The 19,417-nt window shown below is 43.8% G+C and overlaps 2 protein-coding genes across 10 annotated transcripts in view; both read left to right on the top strand.

Annotated features, from left to right (window-relative positions):
• Adgrg2 (adhesion G protein-coupled receptor G2) overlaps positions 1-4,196 on the top strand; it is a 61,396-nt gene extending 57,200 nt beyond the window's left edge. For all 8 annotated transcript variants that reach the window (XM_042670506.1, XM_042670504.1, XM_042670505.1 and 5 more), the window contains one exon: positions 2,553-4,196. In XM_042670506.1, coding sequence (XP_042526440.1) covers positions 2,553-2,737 — 185 coding nt within the window. In that variant the 3' untranslated portion in view covers positions 2,738-4,196. The remainder of the gene's footprint in view (positions 1-2,552) is intronic.
• Positions 4,197-5,652: 1,456 nt separating this feature from the next.
• Positions 5,653-19,417, top strand: part of Phka2 (phosphorylase kinase regulatory subunit alpha 2) — a 54,683-nt gene continuing 40,918 nt past the window's right edge. For both annotated transcript variants that reach the window (XM_042670499.1, XM_042670500.1), the window contains exons 1-6: positions 5,653-5,794; positions 10,975-11,133; positions 13,359-13,406; positions 14,208-14,376; positions 15,623-15,705; positions 19,236-19,316. In XM_042670499.1, the coding sequence (XP_042526433.1) occupies positions 5,717-5,794; positions 10,975-11,133; positions 13,359-13,406; positions 14,208-14,376; positions 15,623-15,705; positions 19,236-19,316 (618 nt within the window). In that variant the 5' untranslated portion in view covers positions 5,653-5,716. The remainder of the gene's footprint in view (positions 5,795-10,974; positions 11,134-13,358; positions 13,407-14,207; positions 14,377-15,622; positions 15,706-19,235; positions 19,317-19,417) is intronic.

Below are 19,417 nucleotides of genomic sequence, written 5' to 3'. Positions count from 1 at the left end.
GGGCAACCATAATAAACAGCTGAGGCTGAAGAATTCTTTTTTTTATGGAATTATGGGATGCTGAGAAGCATCTCTGGCCTCTACGGATGTGATAACCCAAAACGCCCCTAGACACTGCCAAATATACCCTAGAGAGCTTGAAATTGCCCTGGATTGAGAACATTATCTACAGTATACAATAAGAAACTGCTTTCACCGGCGCTGGTGGCTCACACCTATAATCCTAGCTACTCAGGAGGCTGAGATCTGAGGATCTAGGTTCAAAGACAGCCCAGGCAGGAAAGTCTATAAGATTCTTATATCCAATTAACCACTAGAAATCTGGAAGTGGCACTGTGGCTCAAGTGGTAGAGCACTTGCCTTGAGCTGAAGAGCTGAGGGATAGCGCTCAGGCCCAGAGTTCAAGCCCCATGACCAACCCCCCAAAAAAGAAAGAAACTGCTTCCATATGACTTTTGATTTTTACTGTCAATACCAGAAGGAACACTTTGGGCTCTGTGCTGAAAAACTATTTGAGGAATGATTCAGGGTGAGGAAATAGAGTAGAGACAGTGGGAATGAAGGCTGGTTAATAAATTAGGGGGAGACAACAAGTCAAAAGGAGAAAAATTAAGAGTGAGCTGGTTCTTCCAGAAACCCTAAAATAACATAGTTTTGAGGTTCTTAATCCATAGTTAGATTTTTCCATATTGTAAAAATGGCTCAGAGATGAATCCTAAAACCAATCAGTATATTGTCATTCTTTCGGAGCAGATTTGAACAAAGCAGTACATTTTGACACAGATATTCTAGCATACCTATTTTTTTAATGCCTGGCAGTAACAGTGGGGTTGCTTTTTAAGGCTACCAGAATGGTTTAAGTGTTTCAGATGGGGTAATGTGCCTGTCAGAAAAACATCCCCAGTACTTGTCAGTCCTCACATTAGGATCTGGAATGGATGAAGAATGGCAGCTGAATGGTTTATTATACAGGGCCGAATTGTTCCTACATCAAAATGTCCTCAGATCAAGTGCCTAAGTCAGAGCAACTGTCTCACGCAGTGATATGCCCTGTTTGGAATGTGTCACAGATGGGACTGTTAACCCTATCTAACACCACTTGTACTTGAATAGGACACCTTTCAGTTTTAAGCTGTCTTAAAGCCAGGCCATTTGACATGGGGCCACAAGTTCACAGTTTCAAAGCAACATCCATATCTATTGACTCCATCCCTTCTCACCCACGAAATCTTCGATTGAACACATTATTCCTGCAACCTTGGTTTCATCATCTGTGAAATGGGAATAGTAACAGTGCTCGTCCCTTCGCATTATAAATACTATCATATTTGCTGACTGTTCAGTCCTATGATCATTACTAAAATTATGTCAGCAACTAACCCATGGGCTTATTATTTGGCTCCTGATGGGACAGTGATCAGAAGAGTGGTGCCCAGAAGCTAGAAGATCTCAGTAGCCGTGTCCTCTGCAATCCAGTGCCTGCTCTAAGTAGGGAGAAGCCTTAGTCCAAACCACTGAACATACAACTATTTCCTGGCTGGACTCTTAGGTTAGAACCCATGGTTTCCTCCTGAGAGCCAGTCTTGCTTGGAGTTAGGATGATGATTTAGAAATGGTTAGAGAGAGCCAGGTACTGTTGGCTTGCCCCTATAATCCTAGCTATTAAGGAGGTTACCAAGAAGGCTGAGATCTGAGGATCAAAATTTGAAGCAAGCCTGGGTCAACAAATCTGAGACTTTTAGCTCAAATTAACCAGCAAAAAGCCAGAAGTGGAGATGCGGCTCAAATGGTAGAGCACCAGCCTTGAGGAGGAAGGGCTGAGTGAGAGCATGAGGCACTGAGTTCAAGCTCATGTACCAGCACAAAAAAAAAGGAAAAGGAAAAGGAAAGAAATAGTGGAGAGAAGTGATTTCTTCTTGCTCTGGGTTATTATACTAGTACAAAGTTTCATTTTATAGAAATTTAAGAATTCAGGACCTTTTAAACGTACATTATAGGGGATGGGAATGTGGCTTAGTGGTAGAGTGCTTACCTAGTATGCATGAAGCCCTGGGTTCAATTCCTCAATACCACACACACAGAAAAAGCGGGAAGTGGCGCTGTGTCTCAAGTGGTAGAGTGCTAGCCTTGAGCACAGAAAGGCTTAGGGACAGAGTCCAGGCCCTGCATTCTAGCCTCAGGACTGGCAAAAAAAGGTACATAAGAGTATCTCTGTTAACTTTTTGGAATGAACAAACTATTATCATAATTTTTAATACATCACTCAATGTTCAATCAATGTTAGGGAATGGGCCTTTGAAATATAATAATTTTTTGCTTTGCTTCAGGTTTTGACCATTTCATTTAAAAAAGAAATGCCTACCACAGGAAACTTGTCTTTCCAATTTGTGCTTATTTTGAGTAGCCTTAGGAAAGAAATGAAAAGTAAACAAGAAATACATATCATGACATGTTTCACATGTACATATATTTAAATTAGTTTATGCCTGCTTTTTTTTAATGCTTTTTCTCGTGGATCTTTTATGACACCAGCTTCGGTTTTCCTTACACAGGTAATGCTTCTACGGAGAGAAATGGGGTTTCTTTCAGTGTTCAAAATGGAGATGTGTGCCTTCATGATCTAACTGGAAAACAGCACGTGTATAGTGAGAAAGAAGATTCCTGCAATGGTAAAAGCCGCATGGCTCTTAGAAGGACTTCAAAGCGGGGAAGCTTACATTTTATTGAACAAATGTGATGCCTTTTCCCCCCTAAAATCAAAGCATGATGCTTCGTAGTGTGAAATGTCCAATCTTACCTTTTACACAATGTGAGATGTATGAAAATCATCTTGTTTTATACTTAGCAACCTCGGAGGAACATAAGCTAATTGAAGGCAATGGTTACTTGTGAAAGAGGAAATCAAGACATTATCACAGTTGTGATTTTTGTCTCTTATCCTTCATTTGAAAGAAGATTGATTTTAAACATCACAATAAGCCCTGTGTTTTAAAAGTAGTTAATTTGCAGCCACATTTTAGAGGTTAAATTACCCTTGATTACATCTGGGAAAACAACTGCTGACTTCAGCCTGTTGGTGAGTTTAGCTGTGCATGCTTCACTTGTATATAACCTAATTTCTAGTGAGTGACCCACATGTTCAAAATCTTACTTCTATCTTTTTTGTATTTATTTTCTACTGTGTGAATTTATGCTTTTTATAGAATCACAGTCGTGTTGTCTTGTCTAATGTGATAACCCTAACTGGCTCAGTGACTTCTTAAAACTCCTTTTGGAAATTATATGGGATGTGAAATAGGAAAACTTCACTGGAATCAAGAAAAAGAATGAGACAGCCATGCTAGCCAAATGTAAGCAGATAGTGCCACAATGAACTCATAGAGTGCCTTTGAAAGTTAGAAAAAGGTACCCTCCCTGGGCAGACACAAACCATGGGCTCAGGTTTGGCAAACAGCATGTGAGCCATATTTTAGCTCAGTCACCCTTGTGGGTGTATCCTTATGCAGAGTACAACCTGTGCAAAGATACATGAATCAAATACCAATCACCATGATCAGAGTATGGAAAAAGATGTTTAACCTAAAACTTTGGTCATAGAGAGGAATAAAACTCTAATCTAGACCATATCAAATTCTCAAATCTTCAGAGTGTTTTAGAAGAGGGGAATAGCGTAGGTTTACATTTTTAAAGAACTATATAAAGGGAAATAAATCATATTACTGTTACATAAGGCAACTGCATGGTACATTGCTGATTGTTATGACTGGTACACTCTGGCCCAGCCAGGTTTGTACTTTTTTTTTTTCAAACATGTTGAGTATGTAGTGACAAAGGGGGCCAATTGGTGGGAACAATGAACTGTCTTTCAAGGCTGTCTTTTGTATATGTATCAAACCCTAAACGTTCATAGTAATATAGAGACTATCCTGCTTCCCACCTACACCTGCTTGAGCAATTCCTCAAGTATTAGGAACATTTAAAAACCTTCTAGTTTGGTCTTTCACTAAGGCTCCCTTGTATATATTTCAATTGAATTTTGTATCCCAGACTGGCAGTAGTAATTGTATACGTTTCTGTGAGTGCTGATTTGTCTTTGCGATATTTCTTTTCCGAATTATTTAATTGTCTTGTATTTATGTTACAATGGACAAAAATGTTTAAATGAATGAAATAAATTTACAGTTAAGTTCCTTAAATTTGGTGAGCTTCACAAAGAAGACTCATTTGTTTTCCCTTTCCTTAGCTACACTGGATGGAAACAATGTTTGTTACATTTGAATCATTGTCCAGTAAATTTACATGTGGGCTAGATTTTGGAAAACAAAGAATACTGTGCCTAGCCGTAGAGAGTAGATAATTAGCAGCCAGAAGAACGTAATGATCACCAAGTTCCAAGTTATAGTCCTGCAGATGAATAGCAAGCAGAGCCCAGGGAGCTGATGGCTAGGACAGGGGCTTTGGGCACAAGCACCTCAGCTGGGGAACCCTGTCCTGATTTCCCCCTTTGCCTTCTAGGCTGTGCTCCACTACTCACATTCCATGCTGGCAGCTGGGCCAGCGTCACAGTGTAGGGAGAGGTGCGGTCCCCAGCCACAGCTCCATAATGGACACACCTCTCTTTAGCCAAGGGTGATTTAAGCAGCTAGCCAGCCGCTGGGCCCATTCCACTACAGCTCTTCGAAGCCAATGGTCCACTGACTGGAGGTGGATTCTCCTGCTTGCCGCCCTATTCCCAACCCACCTAGGCCGCCTCCTCTGAGGATTCCGCTCCGGGTGGAGGCGGGGCCGGGGGCGGGGCCGCGGCTCTTCCCCAGGCAGCCGCGGGGCGGGGGAAGCGGAGCGGGGAGGCGGGCTCAGGAAACGCCGGAGGTGGAGGCCCAATCCTGCTAGTCGGGCTGGCCTGGGCGGGAGGGGCTCGAGGACGCCCAGTGGCTCGGGCCCAGCGCCCGGTTCTCGGCTCCACCCGCGGGCTGTTCCCGTTTTCTTCCCCCTCAGGCCACGAGCTAGAGACTCCCATGCCGCCCGGGGTGAGGGGAGCGGAAGGCAGGAACAGACCTGAGAGTCCGCTTCTCCGGCCTCGCCTGGGACTGGCGGCCGCCTGAAGGCCGGGGCTGAAGGGGCCACTTGCCTCCCGCCCACGGCCAGGTCCCCCTCTTCCCCCTCGGGCCGCGCGACGGGGAGTTCCGTTCCCAGGGGCAGGGGCCGGGATGGGGCGGCGGCGCCCGGGGACCGAAAGTCCCCGCCTGGCTCCCGCCCAGGGCCGGGCTGTCCGCGGCACTCGGCCCGTCCCCCTCTCCAGCCGCCAGCCCGAGAGCTTCGTCCCGCCGTGGAGTTGAGGGCGGAGGCGGGGCCGAGGGCGGAGGCGGGCCTGTCGCCTAGGGGAGCTCGCGGCCCATTTCCCCTGCCCCAGGGCCGCCTCGCCACCGCCTGCGGACCTGACCGCTGCGGCTCTTGGTTAGGACCCAGTTCCCGTCAGAGCCACGCGGCCGCCGAATCCAAGACCCTGGGTGGTGGGCCTGGCGAAGGCGGGGCCGCCGGAGCGCCCGCCCCCATGCGCCGCCCCGCCCTGCGAAGGTCTGGTTGGCTTGTTTTGCAGTCTGTACTTGGGTTCTAGCATTTCGAAAAGCCCAGGACCTCCTCCCGCCACGCCCATCCCCATGCTGAGAACTGTGTGAAGCTGGGATCAAGGACGCTGCAGCCCCTGAGTGTCTAGGAGATGAGGAGCAGGAGCAATTCTGGGGTCCGATTGGACGGGTACGCAAGGCTGGTGCAGCAAACCATCCTGTGTTACCAGGTAAGGAGCACTTCCCTCCACACCATCCCCCACCCCTTCCTCTATCCGCAACGCCTGGAGCTACCTCTTGTGTCACTCACTCCTCCCAGGCCTCGGTCCCCTCTTGTGACTTGACATGCTTGCAGTTAAGAGGTCTCCTAGTCCTTGCTACCTAGTGATTATCACTTCATTCTTTAATCTCTCCAATCAGAGACTAAGCAGGGCCTGAGGCTGCACTTCACAGAATTCTTCGAGTCTTGTTTATGATGGAAAATAAAATGACCCCCACCCCCACCGTGTGTTCTGGACACAAAGGTCTTTCCGTGTTTACTGCCCCTTTTGGGTGAGAGAGGAGGTTTGTGTAGGTTGAAAGAGTACACTGAATGAGGATGGTGAACTCTGAATAGACCGGAGTGTGGGCAACTGCTGCCGTCCCTCCCATAAGTCACCTTGTTGATGATCCACATGGGAGGGCCTTGGAGCCTACTCAAGTTGCTGCTTTTTGGACAAGAAAATTACTAGTGGCAGAGCACTTGGCTAGCATGGATGAGATCTTGAATAGTTCCCCAGCACAGAGAAAAGAAGAGGAAAAAAAAGAAAAGAAAAGAAACTACTGGGCCAGAAAGGCACTGAATGTAGTAATGTAGTAACCTGGTCAAATCTAAAGACAAATCTTCTCCCAAGTTCCAGGGATCCTATGAAACTGCTCTGATGATCTGAAGTATAAATATGCCTGCTGTGCTTTGTATTCTTGGACTAAAGTTATATATGGGTCCTTAGTGTAAGACCACTGAACTATTTTTATTCCTAGTGAAGACAAGCAATAGCTATTACTATATTGCTTGTCTTCACTCAACAGTAACTATTTTTAGGGCCTTCAAAGTCAAAGAAGGAAGTGGCATTTGGTAGTTAGAGGCCTAGGCCTGAAAGTTGGGGAACCATAGTGACTCTCTTAAGCCACTGATCATTTTTCCTTCTTATCTAATTTCCAGCCTTTGGTTCCTCATTCAAGAAACATTCATTGTATACCTGTTATATACACAGCACTGTACAAAGTGATGTGCTTACAGGAAAGAAATGGTAGGAGTATGTGTGACTCAGTGGTAGAGTACTTTCTTAATTCACTGGGCTGGACCCCCCAGTACTAAAAAATAGATAATAAATAAATAATAATGCTGTGGAAATTATGCATAATGTATAGGTCCCAAGTCCCCAATCTGAAATTCTTCAGTTCAGATGTGCTTTACAAGTTAAAAATGTCTGAATTTTAGGAACTAATGTGCATATGCTATATATATATATGTATAATATGTATATATATGACATATATGATAACTATATCAGAGTTTGGCAGCACCCTTACATCAGAATATGAGTATTGTGACTATTCACACTGAGAAAGATCAACACTAAAATTATTTTCACATTAGTTCAGGTTATCTACTACCAAACTAGCTTGCTACAAACTTAGGGAAACATTTTATATTTCCAGAGCTTATTCATTTTTGAGATTGCACACTGGGGTTTGTAGCCTTTATGTTAGCTTTGGGGAAGGAAGAATCCCTAACCCAGTTTGTGGAGTAGAAAGGTCCTCAAGAAATGATATTCAAATTGAGAGCTGAATATAGAATAGGCAGATAAAAGGAGATTGTTTTTAATCTTTGGAATGTCTTACAATTACATTTATAAAGTTTTTTTTAATCCATGTTGAAAGCTTTTCTCCTCATTACTATGGTGGAAGGGGCTGTGAGAACTAGTAAAGCTTGCTTCTTATGTTATATGTGGATTTGAATCCCCAACTCTACCTCAAACAACATATGTAACCTTTATTCATCTTTTCTGAGTCCATGCCTTCATCTGTGAAAGGGGATAAAAAATACTTCCATTGAGTCTCCAATATGTTGCCTCATGGACAATCAATAAATATTTGGTGCTCTTCGTATTATTGTGACTTTGATATAGGCCACATGGTAGTATTTAGTGGTTCTCCTATGACTACTTTATCCCAATGTACTCCTTTTCCTGAAAGGCCCAATACAGCTAATGCATTCAGGCCTTTGACCTTTATTCTTTTTTTTTTTTTTGTCGGTCGTGGGGCTTGAACTCTGGGCCTAGGCACTGTCCCTCAGCTCTTCAGCTCAAGGCAAGCGCTCTCCTACTTGAGCCACAGCACCACTTCTGGCTTTCTAGTGGTTTATTGGAGATAAGAGTCTCATGGACTTTCCTGCCCAGGTTGGTTTTGAACCACGATCCTTAGATCTCAGCCTCCTGAGTAGCTAGGATTACTGGTGTGAGCCACCAGCTCTGGCCTTTGAACATTATTATATCTTCCCATTGATGCAGTGAGATCTTGAGTACAGGGACCTCATCAATTTCCTTCCTTTGCATCAAGCAGTGTCAAGCAGTGTTCTAGGCACATGAAAGATATCCGTTAATCCTTGTTGATAAAATACTTCCTGAACAAGCCAGGCACGGTGGCACACACCTGGAGTCTCAGTAGTTGGGGAGCAGAGGCAGCAAGATAGTAAATTCACAACCAGCCTGGGCTAGATCTGAGATCCGGTCTGAAAAACAAAATTTAAAACACACACACACACACACACAAAATCTTTCTGCAGTTCCTGGAACATTCTAATGATCTTGGTTCAGGCTTACCTTCTATTAGGAGCAAAAGAACTGTCCTCTCATTGAAGCAAATCTGCAAGGTGGACTTTCCTCCCCAACATTTTAATGATTAAAAAAAGTTGTCTGAGCCTTTTGTTGTATTTATTTTGGGGGTAGGTAGTAAGAAGCCCTTATATTTGCCTTCTTTTTCTCTAGCTAACTAGAATATTTCAGGCACACATTTGCTAGGGGAACTTAACTGTAAGTACAGAATTGCATACCTCCTCATCTAAGCCTACCCTGTACTCACCATGCCCCAGACCACTGCTCTTCACTATTGTAGTCTTGTCATCTTCTCTGGGTACTCTTCAGTACGGTCGCCTTTTTTTTTTGGTCGGTCATGGGGCTTGAACTCTGGGCCTGGGCGCTGTTCCTCAGCTCTTCAGCTCAAGGCATGCACTCTACCACTTGAGCCACAGCACCACTTCTGGTTTTCTAGTGGTTTATTGGAGATAAGAGTCTCACAGAGTTTCTTGCCTGGGCTGGCTTTGAACCATGATCCTCAGACCTCAGCTTCCTGAGTAGGGTCACCTTTTATATATATCTTGCCACACTATGTGGTTTCAGTCTATTTAAAATCAGTGGAGGGACAAAGGGTGAGTAAATGGAGCAGTGGTACTCATTGGACTCTATTTTGAAAATGAACTTGTGGGTGGGAATGGAAGGGGAAAACTGGGAGAGAACAAGGGAAGGGGGTAACATTGTCCAAAAAGAAATGTATCCTTTATCTGACTTACGTAACTGCAACTCATCTATACATCATGTTTATAATAACAAACATTTTAGAAAAATTGAATCAGATACAGTTCAGAGATTGTACCAACTGATATTGAAAGATGCCCCATAAACACCTATCTGCACGTCTATGGAAGATGGTGAAATAAAGTATTAACTTTAGAAACCCAGTTCTCTCTCGCTCTCTCTCGCTCTTTCTCTCTTGTTGTTGGTCATGGGGTTTGAACTCTGGGCCTGGGCTCTGTCTGTCCCTCAGCTCTTCAGCTCAAGGCGAGTGCTCTACCACTTGAGCCACAGCGCCACTTCTGGTTTTCTGGTGGTTGATTGAAGATAAGAGTCTCACAGGCTTTTCTGCTCAGGCTGGCTTTGAACCATGATCCTCAGATCTCAGCTTCCTGAGTAGCTAGGATGACAGGCACAAGCCACCTAGCTTTCATTCATTTTTTTTTTTTAAGATTGAGAAACAGTAAATGGTTACAATGGTTATATCTGAAACCGTAGTCTTGGCCTGAAAAATTCTACCCACTTTTTCCCTTTGGTCTGCTTGTCTGTGCTCCTGTTTAGTGTACAGAATGACATCAGAGGGGCTGAGAAGGTGGCTCAGTGGTAGAGCGCTTGCCTTGCAGAATGACATCAGATATGCAGGATTTTGTTCCCCCTTCCATTCTCCACCAAAGGCCCTAGGTCTCTAAAGAGATGGAGCCCTCAGGGTTAGTACAGGCAATGCAGATAGTCTGACTCCAGTCAGGGGAAGAGCACACCGACAAAACTCCTGGGTCATCTTTATTAGAACTGAAAGAAGAGCCCAGGCATGATATTTGCCAGCCTGTGGTCAGGGTGTGTGTATGTGTGTGTGTGTGTGTGTCTGTCTGTCTGTCTGTCTGTCCTGGGACTTGAACTCAGGGCGCTATTAAGGGCGCTGTCCCTGAGCTTTTTGTTCAAGGTTAGCACTCTACCACTTGAGCCACAACTCTGCTTCCAGAGTTTTGGTAGTTTCTTGGAGATAAAGAATCTCATGGGGCTGGGAAGGTGGCTCAGTAGTAGAGCGCTTGCCTTGCATGCCTGAGGCCCTGGGTTCGATTCCTCAGCACCATATAAGCAAAAAGAAAAAAAGCCGGAAGTGGTGCTGTGGCTCAAGTGGTAGAGCGCTAGCCTTGAGCTAAAGAGCTGAGGGACAGCGCCCAGGCCCAGAGTTCAGGCCCCATGACCAACAATCAATCAATCAATCAATCAATAAATCCCAGAGATATCTCATGAAATACGACTTCCAAATGGCCCCCTGTGTAGTACTGGCTGTTCAGATATATGAAAGACTTGAATTGCAGATGAGACCAAGGTCCAGATAGGCAAGATGGCTTCCCTAGGCACACAGAGCTGAAGAATAGACTAATGGCCCTTAATCCATTTCTCTTACGCCAGAGATTAGCAACCAATATGAAAACATGCTGGCTAGAAAAGACCTGCTGCCTGCAATATGCACACTTGTAGAGCTTTGCAGGTGTTTTCTGTTTGCTATTTCTGTTTTGTTCACAACTGTGTGCTTTGGTTGGAAAGTGAAAAAGAATAACCTAGGAGTTAGAAGATTCCTTTTCTAGTCTCATCTCCTAGTTATACAGATGAAGAAGTTGAGGTACAAAGACGTGATGTGGTTTCCCACCCAAAGTCACACTGTTAGTGGCGGAAAAACAAGGAGAGAAACTGGTCTCTCAGCTCCTGTCCTAGTCTGATGTTTTAGATAAGCATCTGTTGCCCAGAAGCTTTGTGAAGGCCAATGCCATTCCATTTTGTCTCATTCCTACCAGAATCCCATCACAGGGCTGTTATCAGCCAGCCATGACCAAAAGGATGCCTGGGTGCGAGACAACATTTACAGTATCCTGGCTGTATGGGGTCTAGGAATGGCCTACCGCAAGAATGCTGACCGTGATGAGGACAAAGCCAAGGCCTACGAGTTGGAACAGGTAATGACGTCTGACGGCTGGATCCTGGCTGTTTCGCATGTTTTCTCTTCTCTGTAAACTGGAACTCCCACGAGTAGCTGTGTATGAACAAAAGCCGGCATGCAAGCTTATTCTCTTATTTCTGCTATAAAATATGTTTGGAAGGCATTTAGATGGTCTCAGTCTCACATGTTTGAGAATTTTCCCCTCCATTAAAAACAATGATAAAACTGGGTGCCGGTGGCTCATGCCTATAATCCTAGCTACTCAGGAGGCTGAGATCTGAGGATCACCAGCCTGGGCAGGAAAGTCCTTGAGACTTTTATCTCCAATTAACCACCAGAAGTGGTGCTATGGCTCAAGTGGTAGAGTGCTAGCTTTGAGCTGAATAGCTCAGGAACAACACTTAAGCCCAGAGTTCAAGCCCCATGACCAACAAAAAAAATAACATCCAAAATCATACCAAATAGTGAATAAAAGCATCCAAATTTCTAACCTCCAAGTGTCCATCTACCTAACTAGCTTCATTTCTCTCATGTGTGCTCTTATCAATTATATACATGTTTATACATATCATTACAACCTCATGTGCGTGTTTGTTTAAAAAAATAACACCAGAGGGCTGGGAATGTGGCTTAGTGGTAGAGTGCTTGCCTTGCATGCATGAAGTCCTGGGTTCAATTCCTCAGAACCACTACACAGAAAAAGCTAGAAGTGGCTCTGTGGTTCAAGTGATAGAGTGCTAGCCTTGAGCAAAAGAAGCTCAGAGACAGTGCCCAGACCCTGAGTTAAAGCCCCAGGACTAGCAAAAAATAAATTAACATCAGAGCTACACATTCCAAAGTATGCACCCTAATTTCCCACCATTTGTGAAGTTGTTTCTATAGTATTTTTGATCGGTAGTATAAAGGCCCGTTTTTAAACGGACCTGAATTATGGAGGAAAATGGTAGGCAAACTAATATACTGGCTAAGAACTCAAACTCTGGTGTCTGATTGACTAGATTCTAACCTTGTCTCATTCCTTGCCAGTTGGGAGAATTTACCACACACAACCCCAAGTTCCTTGTCTATAGTGGGGTAAAAATACCATCTGCAACTGGTGCAAGAATTCACGATAATCCAAGGAATGCCTGGATATAGTGTCTAATGACCAATGTAGTGTTATTATTATTATTTGTATCAATGAGAATAATAGTAATTGGTTGTAGTGTATTACAGTATTGGTCCTGAGGCTTGAACTAGAGTCTGGGCATTGTCACTGAACTTTTTTACTCTAGGCTAGTGCTCCATCATTGAGCCACAGCTCCATTTCTGGCTTTTTGGTAGTTAGGAGATTAGAATCTCATAGGCTTTCCTGCCCAGGCTGGCTTCGAACCATGATCCCCAGATCTCAGCTTCAGTAGCTAGGATTACAGGCATGAGCCAGCAACATCCACTACCACTTGCCTTCTGGTTTGTTTGTTTGTTGGTTGGTCGTGGGACCTGAACTCTGGGCCTGGGCACTGTCCTTCAGCTCTTCAGCTCAAGGCTAGCGCTCTACCACTTGAGCCATAACACCACTTCCCGCTTTTTCTGCTTCTGTGGTGCTGAGGAATCGAACCCAAGGCCTCATGCATGCAAGGCAAGCACTCTACCACTGAGCCACTTTCCCAGCCCCACCACTGGCTTTTTCTAAGAACTTGGCTCAATAGTCCAGTGAGGGTATCACAAATGTCTCTTAGAGGGGTGAGATGTAGCTCAGTGGCAAAGCGCTTGCCTAGCAAGTACAACATCCTGGGTTCGATCTCCAGTACCAAAAAAGAAAAGACAAAAAAATACAGTTAAAAAATGTCTCTTAGAAAAAATATCATTTCTTCTGAATGGGTGTAGTAGATTTAATTCATCCTTACTATAGCAAAAATTAATTACTAAACTCCATGATGTAAACTTGCAGAGTTACTAGGCTTATAAAAATTGTGTTGCAAAAATGGCTGTTGAATAATTGAATTTTAAAGGACAAAATATGCCATCCAGTCCCACCTTGTAATTTGAAAGAAATTGCTGTGTCCAGCCTTTTCTTTCTCTGTGATGGACTGGAGAAGAATCGATACTCTGAACAATCATGATACTCATGTACGCTTAGGATCCACTTTATCAGGGAAGATGCTGGACGGTACTGGTCTACTACCCATTTGGGGGTTAGCAGATGGTTTTGTGGGAGCAAGGAGCCTGGCCTTTGTTACAAATGGAGCTTTCTTTCCACAGAACGTGGTGAAGCTAATGCGAGGTCTTCTCCAATGCATGATGAGACAGGTAGGTGGGAAGTGCCTGGGACATTTTATGCCTTCTTGGTAATAATTAATATGCTTAGCATGTTTTGAAGATTTCTTCTCCAGAAAGAGAAATTAAATATATTCTGCTTACTTTCTCTTTTTAAACTTAGCGTCAACTTTATTATTCTGTAGAATCCATCATCTTTAAGATCACGATTCCTAAGACTCTCTTTTGAAGAGTTGCATGTGTGAAAATCATGTGATTTTTTAAAATTCTGCCAAGCTTAGAAAAGGAGATATCTTCATTTGGGGCTACGTGTTTGAGTTTCAAAAATTTAGTCTTACCGTTTACTGATGTTTTCAGTCGGGAGGAAATAAAATAATACGTTGAGCGCATGCTGAACACAGAACCCATCCTAGCATCTGCATGAATCCCAAGTGGTATGCGATACAGCCCCTGTCTTCAGTCATCAAATACGAAGGCATAATGTGCTTCTCTTTCAACATTAGGAAAACAGTTGAAATTTAATTTGTTATTCTCACTTTTATCCCTCCCTCTCTCCTTAAGTACCTTCCTTAGTCTTAGCTTAAGTTCTGGCCTGACTTTTGATAACTACTCCCCGTGCCCCCCCCAACTTTCCCACCCTATCTCTGGGCTGAGGCATTTCTAGTGAATGTGTGGGAAGAATCCCTAACATAGTCCCCACATCAACTGCTCACTAGCAGTCTGGCTCTGGCTCTGAGAGGTAGCAGGTAAGAAGTCTACACGGTCCTTCCATGTGATCTCAAGCCACCCATGAGCCTATGTAGCTATGTGGAATCAGCTTGCTTCTTTCCTCAGGTGGACAAAGTGGAGAAGTTCAAGCACACACAGAGTACCAAAGACAGCCTGCATGCCAAGTATAACACTGCTACCTGTAGCACTGTGGTGGGCGATGACCAATGGGGCCACCTCCAGGTGGATGCCACCTCGCTCTTCCTCTTATTCTTGGCCCAAATGACTGCCTCAGGTAAGTCAAGGCCATTTGAGCCCATGACACATGGAATGATAATTTACAAAAGGAATGGAGAAGAGGGTAGTGTCTTGGTCCAATTGTGTGACTATAACAAAGTACTCAAGACTGGGAATTTTTTTTTTGTCAGTTGTGGGGCTTGAACTCTGGGCCTGGGCGCTATCCCTCAGCTCTTCAGCTCAAGGCAAGCACTCTACCACTTGAGCCACAGCGTCACTTCGGTTTTCTGGTGGTTTATTGGAGATAAGAGTCTCATGGACTTTCCTGCCCAGGCTGGCTTTGAACCGTGATCCTCAGATCTTAGCCTCCTGAGTAGCTAAGATTATAAGCACAAGCCACTGGTGCCTGGCAGCTTGTACTTTGTGTGTGTGTGTGTGTGTGTGTGTGTGTGTGTGTGTGTGTGTGTGTGTGTGTGTGTGTGTCCTGGGACTTGAACTCAGGGCCTGGGCGCTATCCCTGAACTTTTTTGCTCAAGGCTGATTCTCTACCACTTGAGCCATAGCTTCACTTTTGGCCTGTTGGTGGTTGCTTGGAGATAAGACTCTCACAGACTGGCTTCAAATCATGATCCTCATATCTCAGCCTCCTGAGTAGCTAGGATTATAGATATGAGCCACCAACACCTGACTATACTTCTGTTGAAAACTGTTCATTTGCCCATTTATGATTTGTCAGGTAAATTGCTGATGAATGAGAATACCACGTGGTATTCAGACAGAAAGAGAAGTTTTGTTTCCGAACTGCCTGCCTGCCCCCTGCTACTGTGTGTGGTGGAGACACACACGGCTGAAGGGGTCAGCCACCCTAGGCCTGGACTTACCAAAGGGGGCTGTAATCTGCTGAATATGGATGTAACCTCCCATGCTTCCAGGTGTACCAGTTACCTAGGTGACACAGTACTGGGTAGAAACTTAGCCAAGAGGAGGAAGGATTGTACCCCGCCTTCCTGGGGTGGACCTTACATTCATTGGATTGTTTTCTTTTGGTCTTTTGTTTGGAGCTTTTTGTACATTCTACATATTAATTCTTATCTGATGGATAACTGGCAAAGTAGCTAAGATAGCCAGCCTTCCACCCTCTTTCTGCGATCATGCATCAACTCTTTGATGTACTTCAGCCTTAATATTTGATGCCCTTGTAAGAAAAATGAAAATGAGGGTAGAAGGATTGGTTTCGTAGTGTGATGTGTGTCATGTATAATGGACAGGTCCCTTTAAAAGCTAACTTTATTTTTCTTTACTAGGCTTACGTATTATTTTCACCCTTGATGAGGTGGCCTTCATACAGAATCTTGTCTTTTATATAGAAGCTGCATATAAAGTCGCTGTAAGTATCAGTACTTTTGTCTTTTATGGATGTGCCGGTTCTCCAAAAAAAAAAAAAAAAGAAAGAAAGAAAAGAAGAAAAACCATATTGTTCTTTTAAATCCAATTCCTTTGGGACTGAACAGAAGATTTCAAAGACCAGAGCTCTAACATTGTGTCACTACCCATACAAAGTGCACATTTTTCTTGTCCTGGGATACAGATTTATGTTTTGGAGTGCACCAGTGTCTGTCTTCTGCTTACCTTAAATAAGACCCTAAAATGTTCCATGGGATGTGTCTGCAGAGGTGGGAGAATTGGTGCCTGGTTGGGAGCTGGAGAGCCATGGAGAGGACCATAATGACCCTACAGGTAGAGAGACCTTAGCCATGGTATAAGCACATGGAAGAAGACATGCCTAGCTTAGAAGTAGAGCCTGGAGTAACTATAGACAACTGAACTGCAAAGCTGACTGTGAGGGAAGTAAGCAAAGGGCAGTGGTTGGTGTAAAAAAGAAATGTCGGGTCTGGGAAGGTGGCTCAGTGGTAGAGTGCTTGCCTTGCATGCATGAGACCCGGGTTCGATTCCTTAGCACCACATAAGCAGAAAAAGCTGGAAGTAGTGCTGTGGCTCAAGTGGTAGAGTGCTCACCTGAAGAGCCGAGGGACATCACCGAGGCCCAGAGTTCAAGCCCCACAACTGACCAAAAAAAAGAAAGAAGTCACTGCACCCTAAAGAAAGGTCAGCACACTTTCTGTACAAAAGGCCAGACAGTAAATATTTTCTCTGCAAAAGCCATGGTCTCCATTGCAGCTACTGTCCCTCTGCGACAGGAAAATTGTACATAGAAAGTATTTCCACAAATGACTGTGGCTCTTTCAACTAGACTTTATAAAAATAGGTGGCAAGAGCCAAGCCCAAAGAAACATAGGTCCCATGGTTTCCCTTATTTGCAATAGTTAGTATATGTATGAGTCAAGCAGAAAAGGTCAGATAAGCTGATGTTAGGAAAATGAACCCTAAGATATATGTATTTAAATGTTTTTTTTTCTTTCATGCGATTGTTTCTAATGCATTTATAAGATTATTTCTTTGTTGTTTTGTATGTCCCTCCCCCACAGTATAACCCTTGCTTTCACTGTATTTGATGTCGGTATAATTTGTGGAGGGGAAGGGGAAAAACAAGTCGTTTAAATAAGGATACAGGTGGACCCGTTGCAACAATGAGAAGTACAAGTTGTCATGTCATAAACGAACTTTACAACTTTGGTGCGGGGGGGCAGGGGGGGGAGGGGGGTAGGATGGGAAGGGATGGGAAGGGGAAACAAAGGAGGAGGCTACAATGCTTGATAAGAAATGTACTCATTATCTTGCCCATGTAATTGTAACCCCTCTGTACAGTTTTTTCACATAAAAAAAAATAGCAACCACAAAAAAAAAATAGGTGGCAAGATTTGATCCAAGGGCAATCATTTTGTGACCCACACATCTGAAACAATGATTCTCATCCAAGGGTAATCCTTCTCTCCAAGTGGACATTTGGCAGTGTCTGGGAACTGTTTCAGTAGTCACATTGAGGGAAGAGGATGCTAATGACACCTAGTAAGCCAATGCTAGGGAAAGAGTTTTATCTGACTGGAAATGTTTGTAGTGCCAAAGTTGACAAACCTTGGTTTAAGGAAACTTGAGAAACCATTGTATCTAGAAAGAGCCTTTAGTTGGACCTTGGAGAATAAGTAGGGTTTAGATAAGGAAAAGGGGGGAGAAAGGATGTTTAGGTTCAGGTGTATCATGTAGCATCAACTGTTACAGTGGCAGGGATAGATTCTGAGGACAAGTGGTGTGCTTGGGATAGGTAGGGGCACTTGGGACAGAAAAGGAGCAGACTTATGATCAGAGATGACATTAGAAAATAGCAGAAAGGAAATTCAGTGGCCTGGTGGCTTATAGCCTCAGAAGGCTAGACCCAGAGGATTATGATTTGAAGCCAGACTTGACAGAAAAGTCTAAGACTCTATCTCCAAAATAGCTAGCAAAAATCCCAGGCTGGAGGCATGTTTCCAGTGGTAGAGTGCCAGATGAACAAACAAACCAGGTAAGAACAAAGCCCTGTTACCACCACCCCCCCAAAAAAAGTTTAGTTTATGAGCATATAAGGGTTGAAGGACAAATTTGTAGGGGATATGGCCATGCAGAAAGAAATGTCTACTAGGTTAAAAAGTGTGTCACTTGGGCTCAGAATGTGGCTTAGTGGTAGAGTGCTTGCCTAGCATGCATGAAGTTCTGGGTTCGATTCCTCAGTACTACATAAACAGAAAAGGCCGGAAATGGTGCTGTGGCTTAAGTGGTAGAGTGCTAGCCTTGAGCACAGAGAGGCTCAGGGACAGTGCCCAGGCCCTGAGTTCAAGCCCCAGGATTGCCAAAAAAAAAAAGTGTGTCACTTTAGACTCTGAACCGAGAAAGTGAGTTGATCAGTTTTTGATGATGAGTCATGTAGCTATAGGCTTGGAATATAGACAGATTGAATCAAAAGAAGGGAAGAGGGCTACAGGAAAGACTTTACCTGCCTTAGGCTACAAGTACTACCCACAGGACGAGGTCCAAAATGGCTATTTTCTGTCTAAGTTTCAGGGTTCAGATTTTCAAATATTTGGAGACTGGAACATAAACTAGACTACCATTTTGACATTGATCTTCTTTTGGATTGCAATCTTTTAAGAGTACACATAGAATTTTGAAACAGCATGTAGCTAGACTTATTTTTGACCATCATGCATCTTGAACTCAGGGGTGGGCACTGTACTGTCCCTGAGCTCTTCAGCTCAAGGCTAGTGTTCTACCACTTTGAGCCACAGCACCACTTCCAGTTTTCTGGTAGTTAATTGGAGATAAGAGTCTCACAGACTTTCCTATCCAGGCTGGCTCCATATCATATCATATCTCAGCCTCTTGAGTAGCTAGGATTACAGGCATGAGCCACCAGTGTCCAGCATTACTTGGATTGTTAAATGATTCACCAAGTTATATACACATGCCTAGAGTCCTCTGTGTAACAGAGCATTCCAAACTAATTCATAATTCATTTTTCTGTGCCTCACTTTTGACTTTGAATCCAGTTACTAGCTAAGTATTTGCATTCAGAGATACTGTTAAATATTTTAGATGGGTTTATTGGCTTCAATAAATTAAAGTTCCTTAATTCTATCTTACAATTTAAGCTCAAAGGCACTGGCTACAGAGAGGGACGCTCTTTATTTGATTATAGACAGGTAGCTTATTTACCACAAATCAAAGGTTTCCTACAAATTAATACGTTTTTAGAAATAAGAAATCTGAGAGTGGTTTTGCATGCACATTTGTTCCACTTGAGTGTTTTCTTCTAAAATTCTTCGCAGAGGTCACATGAACTGATAGTAAGGAAGACCAGAATGGGAGTGTGCGAAGCCATGGAGTTGGCTCCTAGCCCTAACAATAACATACGGAAATCATTTTTCCACAGCCTTCTCATATACCTCTTTCTCACCCTCTAAAATTTACCTTTTTCTCTCCCAGGATTATGGAATGTGGGAGCGTGGAGATAAGACGAACCAGGGCATTCCAGAATTGAATGCAAGCTCTGTGGGAATGGCCAAGGTGACAGTTCAGTTTGTTTTCCCTTCTGTATGTGTTTACTGCTTTAGTTAGGTTCTGGTCATTAGGCATGGATTTCATATGATTAGCACATTTCTCACAAG

The sequence above is a fragment of the Dipodomys spectabilis genome, unplaced genomic scaffold (genome assembly GCF_019054845.1).
Source record: "Dipodomys spectabilis isolate Male_0828 unplaced genomic scaffold, ASM1905484v1 ptg000564l, whole genome shotgun sequence".
Taxonomy (NCBI): domain Eukaryota; kingdom Metazoa; phylum Chordata; class Mammalia; order Rodentia; family Heteromyidae; genus Dipodomys; species Dipodomys spectabilis.
The sequence above is the reverse complement of the archived record's forward strand: the minus strand, read 5'-3'. Positions and strand labels throughout refer to the sequence as shown.